An 11015-nucleotide genomic window follows, 5' to 3' on the forward strand; every position below is an offset into this window, starting at 1 on the left:
AAAACAAGCAAACTACTGGTTGCTAGCTCATGACTGCTCAACACTGGCAGAGGCCCACAAAGTTGCGCTCACCCACTAGAGAACTTACATGGAGGCAGGTAGCCTTTGCGCCTCTTGGCGGAAGCAAGACTCCCACAAAACACTAGGGCGGGAGTTGCTGCAAAGGCATTGGCTCTCCCAGCCTGGGGAGAAACGTCTCGCGGGATCTCAGCCGCCCTTAGGGCCTCTGACCCGACTACAAATCCCAACATGCAACGCGCCTCAGGGCCCGAGCGCTCGAATGAAGGCTAAGGTCCAAGGTCATGTGTCTCTCTGTGTAAGGCGACCGGTCATCTCTCCCACGCCTTTTTCTGCTGCTTTCCACCTTGGCCGCCATTTTGTGCGGGAGGTTATAGAACCTCTGAGTCAAGCCGATTCTGTGATCGAGCCCTTCAGGGATCGGCCAATCGGAAGCCAGATCTCGGAGGAAAACCCCGCCTTTACCCGCACGGAGGCGGGAACTGCCACGAAGCTCCTGTGGAGAGAGAGGAAGAAGCTGCGGAAGACCAATAAGAAAGGAGGACTCGAGGATGTTAACCAATGAGGGCGCGGGGGGATTGCGGCCAATGAGAGTGGGGGGACCCCCGGACACGTGGGCCGGGGAGCTGAGCGCTGAGTCCTAGAGCTAAAGCCCGGAGGTGAGTCAGTCACCTTGAGCCGGGCGAGCGCTGTGTTCCGAGCAGGGGCAGCAGGGCAGTGGGAGTGCAGGTGACCTGGGGCCGAAAGCCAGCTATCGGCAGGGATGTGGCTGGGTTGTGTGGTGGGGCATTTGCCCCTAGGGCCGGGAAAGGCAATGGCCGTCTGTAACCTTAACAATTAATGTTAGTTACCAACGGTAATGAGCAATTTACTGTCCCGGCTGAGGCGGGCCGTGGACTGCTGTGTGAAATGGGCAGGACCCTGAACGGCACCTACCTAGTTTCTGCCTCCCCAGTCTTCCCGGCAGATCATCCTCTTTGGGTATCATTTCCCGGCTGGGGCTCGGGCCTCCTTCCTTTACTTCCGATCTCCGTGACCTTCCTTTGCAGACCTGTCGCGCTGAAAGTGGTGGAGAGGGTATTTGCGCTGTGCCTCTGACCTCTAATGGCCTCCTCAGCTGGGGCATGGTTCGAGGAAGACCGTGGTCCAGGGAGGACGGGCGGGGTGAAGGGGACGACCGAAGGTCGCGACTGTAAGCAAACAACCAGGCTGTCAGTGGATTTTTTTTTTTTTTTTCCTCTGCAGACCGAAAAAATGCAGACCACCAGGGCACTACTCATTCCTCCTGCTCTGGTAAGCTGCGGCTCCCGGGTGCTCTGTAGCGCCAGGTGTGGGAACCATGAGTGTTTAATGAATGAACTGAGAGGAGCTTGGCATTCTGATGATGCTGCCCCTTTAGCGAAGCAGTAGGATGGATGCAGTTAACCCCTGATTATTTAAGCCTGTAAACCAAGCTATCTTGGCTTTGCAATGTGGTCAGAGTCTGGATCTGACCTTTACCCCCAGTCTGACTTGGCCATAGTTAGCCCATTGAAACAGTGATTTTCAACATTGGCTGTACATTGGAATCATCTGGGGAGCTTTTAAAACTCCTGATGCCCAGGCTGCACCCTATGGGAGTAGAATCCATGCATCTGTATTTTTTTTATAACTCCCCAGGTGATTCTAATGTTCGACCAAGTTTCACAACTGCTACGTTATATTTCTTGAAATAGTTCAAGAAAGCCTTGTTACAGGAGTCTCTGCTTAGGTGACTGTTTCAGGAGCCTCACCAGGCTTACTGGCTCACTCCATTCAGGGTGTATAACAGTGACTACAGTTTTAGCAAAATAAGATTTTCCCCTTCTGATTACTTTGGTGGTCTGGGTACAAACCCTTCCTGTACTTGGTTTGATGTTAGTGTGGGGTTTTGGTTTTGTTTTTTTCCATTCTGGGATATTGATTAAGGGCTGTGCTCATAGAAGTGAACTTTGTTACCCAGTTTTAAATGGAAGGGTTGCCACTGCTGACTACACCAGGGTCTCAGGACAGCTGTCTCTGGTGTGGGCATATCTGGTAGCAACAGTAACACATTAATTGACCTTGAAATACCTTGGACTTGTTTTATTTATAATATTTGTAGTCATTTTTGACTGAAGCTCAGCAGTTAGGGGGATTTTTTGTTTTGTTTTGATTTCTTGCCTGATTTGGAGAAATGTGTCTTTCTGATTTTATAGATCCGCTCTTGTACCAGGGGTCTGAGCAGGCCTGTGTCTGCCTCCTTTCTGAGTAGGCCAGAGATCCCATCTGAACAGGTAAAGGAGATTGGGCCTTCTTAAGAATTTCCCCAGACTAAGTTCCTTTAAGTTTGTTCAGTTGCCTTTAGGCCAAAGTGGGAGGAGAGTCTGTGGTGCTTTAATAGTTCTAAGTACCTCAAGGTGAGCATTGTAGGTGAGAAACTTGCAAAAGTGAAATTGGGTTTATCATGAACCCCACGAAATTTCCCTAGTCCTTTCTGGAAACGGACCCTAAGACTAATTCCAAGCATGCTCTGCAGTCTGTGCGTTCTGTACTTGCTAAGAGCTTGCCAACAATTTCCGAGCTCAGGTGGGTGGGGTGAGGGGTGGAGTCAGCCACCTGTCCTTGAGCCTCACTATCTCCCTTCTTCCGCTCTTTCCTTCTCTACTTCCCTCTTTCTCCCCCTCCTTCTAGCCTTCCTACAGCAGTGTCCCACTCCAGGTGGCCAGGCGGGAGTTCCAGACCAGTGTTGTCTCCCGGGACATTGACACAGCGGCCAAGTTTATTGGTGCTGGGGCTGCCACAGTTGGTGTGGCTGGTTCAGGGGCCGGCATTGGAACAGTGTTTGGCAGTTTGATCATTGGCTATGCCAGGTAAGTTGTGGGGTGGCCTAGAGCGTCTTCTACTATAAATTCCATCTTATTTGGAGGAAGCCTCAGCAAGAGATCCTTCTAGCATTGTGTTGATTTCATCTACCTCCTGTTTTCTCAGAATTTAAATATAAGTTTCCAATCTGGCTCACTTAAACTTACCATGGTGGTACTCTGCTTGCCTGTCCAATCCCCGGGATATATGCAAGCTAGGCCCTCTCCCAGTTTCAGCACTATCCATTCACCTAACCTACTTGAGTCCTCCACCACCACCCATGACCCATACCCTCACCCCTTCCTTTCCCTGTCTCTGTCCCCGGCAGGAACCCGTCTCTGAAGCAGCAGCTCTTCTCCTATGCCATTCTGGGCTTTGCCCTGTCTGAAGCTATGGGGCTCTTCTGTTTGATGGTCGCCTTCCTCATCCTCTTTGCCATGTGAGGCTCCATGAAGGTCACCTATCCACCCCTGCTGCTTCGACTCCAGGCCATGCCCGGTGCTAGAGTGTGCTAAGCTTTACCATTAAACACAATGTTTCTCTAAACTCATGTGCCTGCGCCTCTGTGCTTTGCCCTTGGGAAGGACCTTCATAGAAAGGTGGGACGAGGAAATGGGATTGGGTCAGGAACTATTGGTGATTAGGAACTTCTCAGCGCTGAGAAGTAGCACTGCCATGACTGTAATGACACCTCCCACAGGAGGGAACACGGATTTGTCTAATGATAATTGGTGCTTTTTTCCCTTCAAATTTACTGTAATAATATGTAACATTTTTGAGGGGCCTAATTTGCACCAAGCTCTTTACCAAGTGTTTTGCATTTTTTATCTCAGCAACACTATGAATTGTAAGTGCAGTTATTACACCTGTTCTGCAAATGAGGGAACTGAGGCTTAGGGAAGCAAAATAACTTGTCCATCGTCACAGAGCTGGAAAGTGGCAGAATTGGAGATTCCCGGCCCCCCCCCGCCTCGGGCCAGCCTAAACCTTTTACCTGCTGTGCTGTGCCATCTGTTTTCATTTTGGCCACACAATTAAGGTGGCACAGATGGGGAAACTTCGTCCCAAAGAAGTTGTATAGCACGTTAGAGTTGGAGGTGGGCCTCCATCTGCCTGCACTTAGCTCCACCTGTAAGTTTCATTTCCTTTCTTAGAGTGCCTAAATGTTCTTGAATAAAGCAGATGAGGGACATGGTCTGTGTTCTTGGAGAATTTACAATCTTAGCTTTGCTAGGGATGAAAAGGGTGTTTGGGGGCTGCGGGGTAGTGAAGCAACAAATGAATTGCTTAGAGAGCTCCTCACGGTATCATCCTGTGCTCTCAGTCTGTACCCAGCAGGTGCCCCCCACTTGGCCTGACGTGGGACTGATAACCCAGGTAAGAGAAAGCTAAGCTGATATATCCACAGAATGAACTCAGGGGTGCTAGTAGGCATGGTCTATCTCAAATATGGGACCCATTTTTTGAAAACCCGATACTTCAACTTACTGCAAAAGTCTGAACTAGTGAAACCAAAATAAAATTCCTAATAATTGTTAACACCTTCCAGCTGATGGGCAGCTTAGTAGGGTTAAAACACCAAAAAATGTGAGTCAATAAGAATGGATTCAATTTAATGCAATTTAAAGACAGTTATGGGACTTCCCTGTTGGCATAGTGGTTAAGAATCCGCCTGCCAATGCAAGGGACACCGGTGCAAGCCCTGGTCCGGGAAGATTCCACGTGCCACGGAGCCGCTAAGTCCGTGCACCACAACTACTGAGCCTGCGCTCTAGAGCCCGCGAGCAACAACTACTGAGCCCGCATGCTGCAACTACTGAAGCCCACGCACCTAGAGCCTGTGCTCCGCAACAAGAGAAGCCACCACAATGGGGAGCCTACGCACTACAACAGAGTAACCCCCACTTGCCGCAACTAGAGAAAGCCCGTGCGCAGCAATGAAGACCCAATGCAGCCAAAAATAAATAAATAAAGATAGTCGTGCAGTTATTTAGGTGTTAAGCATCCTCCTAGGAGTCTTGGGGAATGCTGAAAAATCAAGAGTGGGAGCAATACTGAACAATGCCATAAATTATTGAATATGTGGGTACAGAAGCTATGTGCTATAGAAGAGGAAAAGCAAGGAGGCTAGTGTTGGTAGTAATAACGTGAGCTAACATTTGAGCACTTGTATGTCAGGCATGGTGGTAAGCATTTTCAATGAATAACTTCAACCTCCCTATGAAATAAGTCATTCTATAGTTAAGGAAAATGAGGGAGATTCAGAGAGGTGAGGAATCCTGTGAAGGTCATACGGCTGGTTAGTAAAGCTGGGATTCAAACTCCAGAACCTGTGTTCTAATCACTGTGCTGACTCATCCAAGATACAGTGACATGCTCAAGGTCGTACAGCAGGGCAACGATTTCAATCCGAGACCACCTAATATTCAACAATCACGGTCTTCTTCCACAGGATCGCTCACCCTTGGCACATTCCCGGCCAGATAAATCATTGTCTGATAATGTTTGGCAACATCCCTAGTCTCTACCCACTAGATGCCAGTGGCAACCTCCCCTCCCCCAGTTGTGACAACCAATTGCCAAATGTAAGATTGACAAATGTCTCCTAGTTCTGGGGCAAAATCACTCCCGGTTGAGAACTGTTGGTCTACTGTAACCTGCTACTTGTCCTCTTAGTCTGTTCACCTTAAGTAACTCTCAAGATTGTCCACAGCAACCCAGTGATAGAACCTGAAGCAGAGCCCAGGAATCTTAGGGCCAAAGAGAAGGAATCAGACTGAGGTTGAAGTGGCAGCTGAGGTATCACCAAGGGAGCAATGGATTAACTGGTAATGCTGTTATGCAAATGGAATGCAGTAACCTTTTGGGATGTCAGGCTGGCATCCTTGCCAGGTCACTACCCTTTGGTGGTAATCAAGGGGCAGCCCCCAGGGAAGATGGTTACCTTTTCCTTCCTGTGAAGCTCCAGGAACTTATTTTTTTCCCAAGGGGCTGGTAAGAATTTCCCTTCATCATGGGTTCCAAACAGCTTTGGAATTGCTGGGCTTTCAAATCCAAATCAGCGGGGTTGGGAATGTGGTTGGTGGGCCCATGGAACTCTAGAGTCAAGAGAGAATGTGCGGGACTTCCCTGGTGGTCCAGTGGCTAAGACTCCGCACTCCCAATGCAGGGGGCCCAGGTTCCATCCCTGGTCAGGGAACTAGGTCCCGCATGCTGCAACTAAAAGATCCCAGGTGCCGCAACTAGGAGCAGCCAAATAAAGAAATACTAGGAAAAAAAAGAGAGAATGTGCTCCCACCCGCAAGCAGGCAATTAGTCCATTACCATTGAGATTCTTTATCTAAGCTCTGTGGCCCATGGATGGGACCATTTTGCTTACCGCGAAATATTTGTGAGTGCATACAGAGGTGCACTGTTCTTGGGAGAGGGGTAATGACCAAAAAAACACTGAGTAACCACTGCCTTAAGAGTTCAGCAAGGTGGCAAAGACCATAAACTTGGGAGTTAGAGGGGAGTGCAAATCTCAGCCCTGCCATTTCCTAACTATGAAGTTAATTATCTCTCTTGAGCCTTGATTTCCCCATCTGTAAAATGGGGATGAGAACAATTCATAGTGATTGTGACAACAAAGTAAGATAATACAGGTAAATGTATGCAAATAATGATAATATATGTAATGTATACATGTACAGTATTTTTTAATATACATGTACAGTATTATATGTAATATAAAGATGTATTGAGATATGTAATGAGATAACACATAATACGTGTATTATTAAAAATTTTAATATAGCTATTACTTATAATCAGAAGCCTCCAACACCCAGTCCAAGTTCTGATTTTTCCTTTTAGCCCCCAATTTGTGACCTGGGTGGGAACTCTTCATCTATTCCTGGCACTGAGCCCAAGACAAAAGGCTAGGCCCTGGAGGGGAAGGACTGCTCCAGAGAGACCTTGGGGAAGAGGAGAAGGATCTTCATGATGTATCTATTTAGAAGGTTGAAGCACAGCAGTGACCTGACATCAGGATACTTGCTGGTCTCTGTCCTGGGGGAGAGTGCTTGCCAGGTTGCCATGAGCAAGGTGCTACCGACCTTTGCTGCACTGAGAGATGGCTCAATGCAGTCCAGTGTGCTGGGGAGGAGAGCGAGGCTTGGGTCCAGTTTCCTGTCGGAACACAGCTTGGTTGTGTCATCCATCCCAAGAGGCCACGGGAGTGGCTTCAGAAGGCACACTCTTGCGCTCTGGCCAAGCTGCCAGGGAAAAGCAGCCAGGTGTTGCCTTGAAAAAGTCAGTGAGCACTGGACTAAGCAATGCCAGTTCACAAAGTTCTGCTAGCCTCTCCCTGGTCCTTCCTCTTCCCAGTTTAGAGGCCTTCTGGAGTTCCCTTGGGAGTTGGTGAGCTGGTCCTTCAAGCAGCTGCAGCCCTTTAGACCTTGAGGTGAATCTTTGTACAAGCTTGGCCAGCCCTTTGGAAAGAAAATAGGCATTTCTGAGGAAGAGGAGGTGAAATCTTAAAGATCCGTGGCCAGGGGAAGGGCACCTGGCTACCAAACACTTCCATTGTGTTTACCATTTCTGCAATACTCACTGAATGTCAGGTCCTGGAGATACAAGATAGGTGCTCCATGCTTACTGCCCTAGAGGACGTCATATGTAGTAGCTAGACAGATGAGTAACCAAACTACTAAAATAAAAAGCAGGGCTTCCCCGGTGGCACAGTGGTTAAGAATCCGCCTGCCAAGGCAGAGGACACGGGTTTGAGCCCTGGTCCGGGAAGATCCCACATGCCGCGGAGCAACTAAGCCCGTGAGCCACAACTACTGAGCCTGCGTGCCACAACTACTGAAGCCCACGCACCTAGAGCCCGTGCACCGCAACAAGAGAAGCCTCCGCAATGAGAAGCCCGCGCATCGCAACGAAGAGGAGCCCCCGCTCACCGCAACTAGAGAAAGCCCGCACACAGCAATGAAGACCCAACGCAGCCAAAAATAAATAAATAAATTTATTTTTTTTAAAAAAAGCCAGTACGTGCTATAATAAAGGTATGAATTACTTCAGAGGATGGAGTAATTAAAAATGACTAATAATATTAATAATATGCCTGGGGGTGTTAAGGCTTGGCAGAGAAAGTAATATTACAGCCAGGCTTGAAGGTAAGAATAATAAGAGTTAATAATTATTGGGACTTCCCTGGTGGTGCAGTGGTTAAGAATCTGTCTGCCAACGCAGGGAACACAGATTTGATCCCTGGTCCGGGAGGATCCCACATGCCTCGGAGCAACTAAGCCCATGCGCCACAACTATTGAGCCCGTGTCCCACAACTACTGAGGCCTGCGCGCCTAGAACCCATGCTCCACAACAAGAGGAGCCATCGCAATGAGAAGCCTGAGCACCGCAACAAAGAGTAGCTCCCACTCAACACAACTAGAGAAAGACCGTGCACAGCAACAAAGACCCAATGCAACCAAAAATAAAATAAATAATTTTTTAAAGAGTTAATAATTTTTGAACACAGGACTTCCAGGACTTCCCTGGTGGCACAGTGGTTAAGAATCCACCTGCCAGTGCAGCGGACACAGGTTCGAGCCCTGGTCCGGGAAGATCCCACATGCCGCGGAGCAACTAAGCCCATGTGCCACAACTACTGAGCCCACACACCCAGAGCCCATGCTCCACAACAAGAGAAGCCAACCAATGCAACCAAAAATAAATAAGTAAAATTTAAGATAATAATAATTATTATTATTATCGAACACTTGCTTTGGCCAGGTATTGTGCACATTCATCATCACATTATCTCTTCTTTATAGCTACTATTTTTTTTATCAGTATTACTGATGAAGAATAGAAGCTTAGAGACTTTAAATAATTAGGATTTTCCCTAATAAAGGGAAAGCGTATTCCAGGTAGGGAAAATATGGGCACAGGCCCAGAGGAGAGAAGGCACATGGGCAAGTGAGGTGCCAATTATTTGGACAGTGCTTACCACTTTGCAAAACACTTCTAAAAATGCCACACTTAATCCTCAGAAAAACCCTGAGAGGTCGTAATTATCACCATTCTATGGATGCAGAAATAGGCTCAAAGAGGATATTTGCAGAGTGGTACATATCAAAGGTTGAACCTCTTTTTTCTGGATCTGAGGTAAGTGGTTTTCTGTTCATTGTCCCATCTCTGATGGACCTTGTACCTGAAAACAATGGTCCAATAATAAGTAAGGGACCCATTGAGGAGTCCTCTCACCCCATGGGCCCCCTATGGGCCTCTGCAGTCTGTAGCCATGGAGAAGCTATGAAGTAGTGTTTTTCTTTGCGTGAGGTTACCCAATGACTTTTGACCATCTTACTAAGTAAATAATACCCAAGAAAAATTCTAGAATCCTTAAAAAATGAATGAAATATATAGTTTGAATAGGCAATAGATGTACAGCACAACATTTAAAAGGTACAAGTGTGTTTGTGTGTGTGTATGTGTATATATATATATATATGCCCTTTGCCCCATCTTGTCTGCAGTCAAGAGGCAACCACTGTTACCAGTTTCTTGCATATCCTTTCAGAGATATTTAGGCATCTTTATATTATAGAGTGGTAAAACGCTATACCAATAAAATATGAAATCTGTATAAAATATTGTATCAATTCATTTTGCTTCATGTTAAGTACCTAAGCTGTGACAGGCCCCATGCTGGATTCATAGATAATACACGATCTAGAGTCTGAAGAACGGGGAGCAGGAGGGAGTAGGGGGTGGAAGCAACAGGTACCAAAGGACTGTAATTAGTACAAGGTACAATGTGATAAGTGTGGGAGAGAGTTCCAAGCTGTGACAGTATCACATAGTGGTCAGAACGTTTTTTCTGGAGACAGATTTGGCTTGCTCTCACTGTGACCCATGTAAATGACTGAACCTCTGTAATCCTCTCTTGTTCCATCTATCAGAATGGACTAATAATAGTACTTACTTCATAGGTTTGTTGAAAGGAATAAATAAGACATACAAAGCACTTGGCACGGGACTTGCCTGGTGGTGTAGTGGTTAAGTGGTTAAGAATCCACCTGCCAGGGACTTCCCTGGTGGCACAGTGGTTGGAAATCTGCCTGCCAGGGCAGGGGACACGGGTTCGAGCCCTGGTCCGGGAGGATTCCACATGCCGCGGACCAGCTAGGTCCTTGCACCACAACTACTGAAGCCCACGCGCTCTAGGGCCCGCGTGCTGCAACTCCTGAGCCCGTGTGCTGCAACTGCTGAAGCCCGCACGTCTAGAGCCCATGCTCCACAACAAGAGAAGTCACTGTAATGAGAAGCCCGCGTACCACAATAAAGAGTGGCTCCTGCTGGCCGCAACTAGAGAAAGCCTGTGCACAGCAACGAAGACCCAGCACAGCCAAAAATAATTTTAAAAATAAGATAAAATTTTAAAAATAATAATAAAAAAAGAATCCGCCTGCCAATGCAGGGGACACAGGTTCAAGCCCTGGTCCGGGAAGATCCACATGCCACGGAGCAACTAAGCCCATGTGCCACAACTACTGAGCCTGCGCTGTAGAGCCTGCGAGCCACAACTACTGAGCCTGTGTACCACAACTACTGAAGGCCGTGCGGCTAGAGCCCGTACTCCGCAACAAGAGAAGCCACCACAATGAGAAACACGCGCACCGTAACGAAGAGCAGCCCCCGCCCGCCGCAACTGGAGAAAGCCCACGCACAGCAACGAAGACCCAACGGAGCCAAAAATTAAAAAAAAAAAAAAAAATCCATTTGTGTTAAAAAAAAAAAAAAGCGCTTGGCACCTATTAGGCACTCAATAAATGTTAACTAAAAATCCAGTATTTTAGTTCTCAATAAATGCTGGCTATTATCACTCAACTCCACAGTCCCTGGCTGGAAAATTCATAAAGCTGTGAAAACAGGACTTCTTTTTTAAGAAACAAATTTGCCGGCAAAACGTAATCTAAAGTGAGGCTAGGGGCTTCCCTGGTGGCGCAGTGGTTGGGAATCCGCCTGCCAATGCAGGGGACACGGGTTCGAGCCTTGTTCCAGGAAGATCCCACATGCTGCGGAGCAACTAAGCCCGTCAGCCACAACCTACTGAGCCTGCGCTCTAGAGCCCACGTGCCACAACTAC

The 11015-nt window shown here is 47.6% G+C and overlaps 1 protein-coding gene across 2 annotated transcripts; it reads left to right on the forward strand.

The window, feature by feature from the left end:
- Positions 1 to 577: 577 nt before the first annotated feature.
- Positions 578 to 3426, forward strand: ATP5MC1 (ATP synthase membrane subunit c locus 1). Of its 2 annotated transcripts, none has more exons than XM_082860616.1 (5): positions 578 to 677; positions 1264 to 1311; positions 2235 to 2312; positions 2710 to 2888; positions 3209 to 3426. In XM_082860616.1, the coding sequence occupies exons 2-5, from the start codon at positions 1273 to 1275 to the stop codon at positions 3321 to 3323; spliced, it is 411 nt and encodes a 136-aa protein (XP_082716742.1). In that variant the 5' UTR covers positions 578 to 677; positions 1264 to 1272; the 3' UTR covers positions 3324 to 3426. The 2 variants fall into 2 exon arrangements, with proteins under 2 accessions (XP_082716742.1, XP_082716741.1); XM_082860615.1 differs by having other exon boundaries at positions 663 to 747.
- Positions 3427 to 11015: the final 7589 nt, after the last annotated feature.

The sequence above is a fragment of the Leucopleurus acutus genome (assembly GCF_964270905.1).
Source record: "Leucopleurus acutus genome assembly, chromosome: 19".
Classification (NCBI taxonomy): domain Eukaryota; kingdom Metazoa; phylum Chordata; class Mammalia; order Artiodactyla; family Delphinidae; genus Leucopleurus; species Leucopleurus acutus.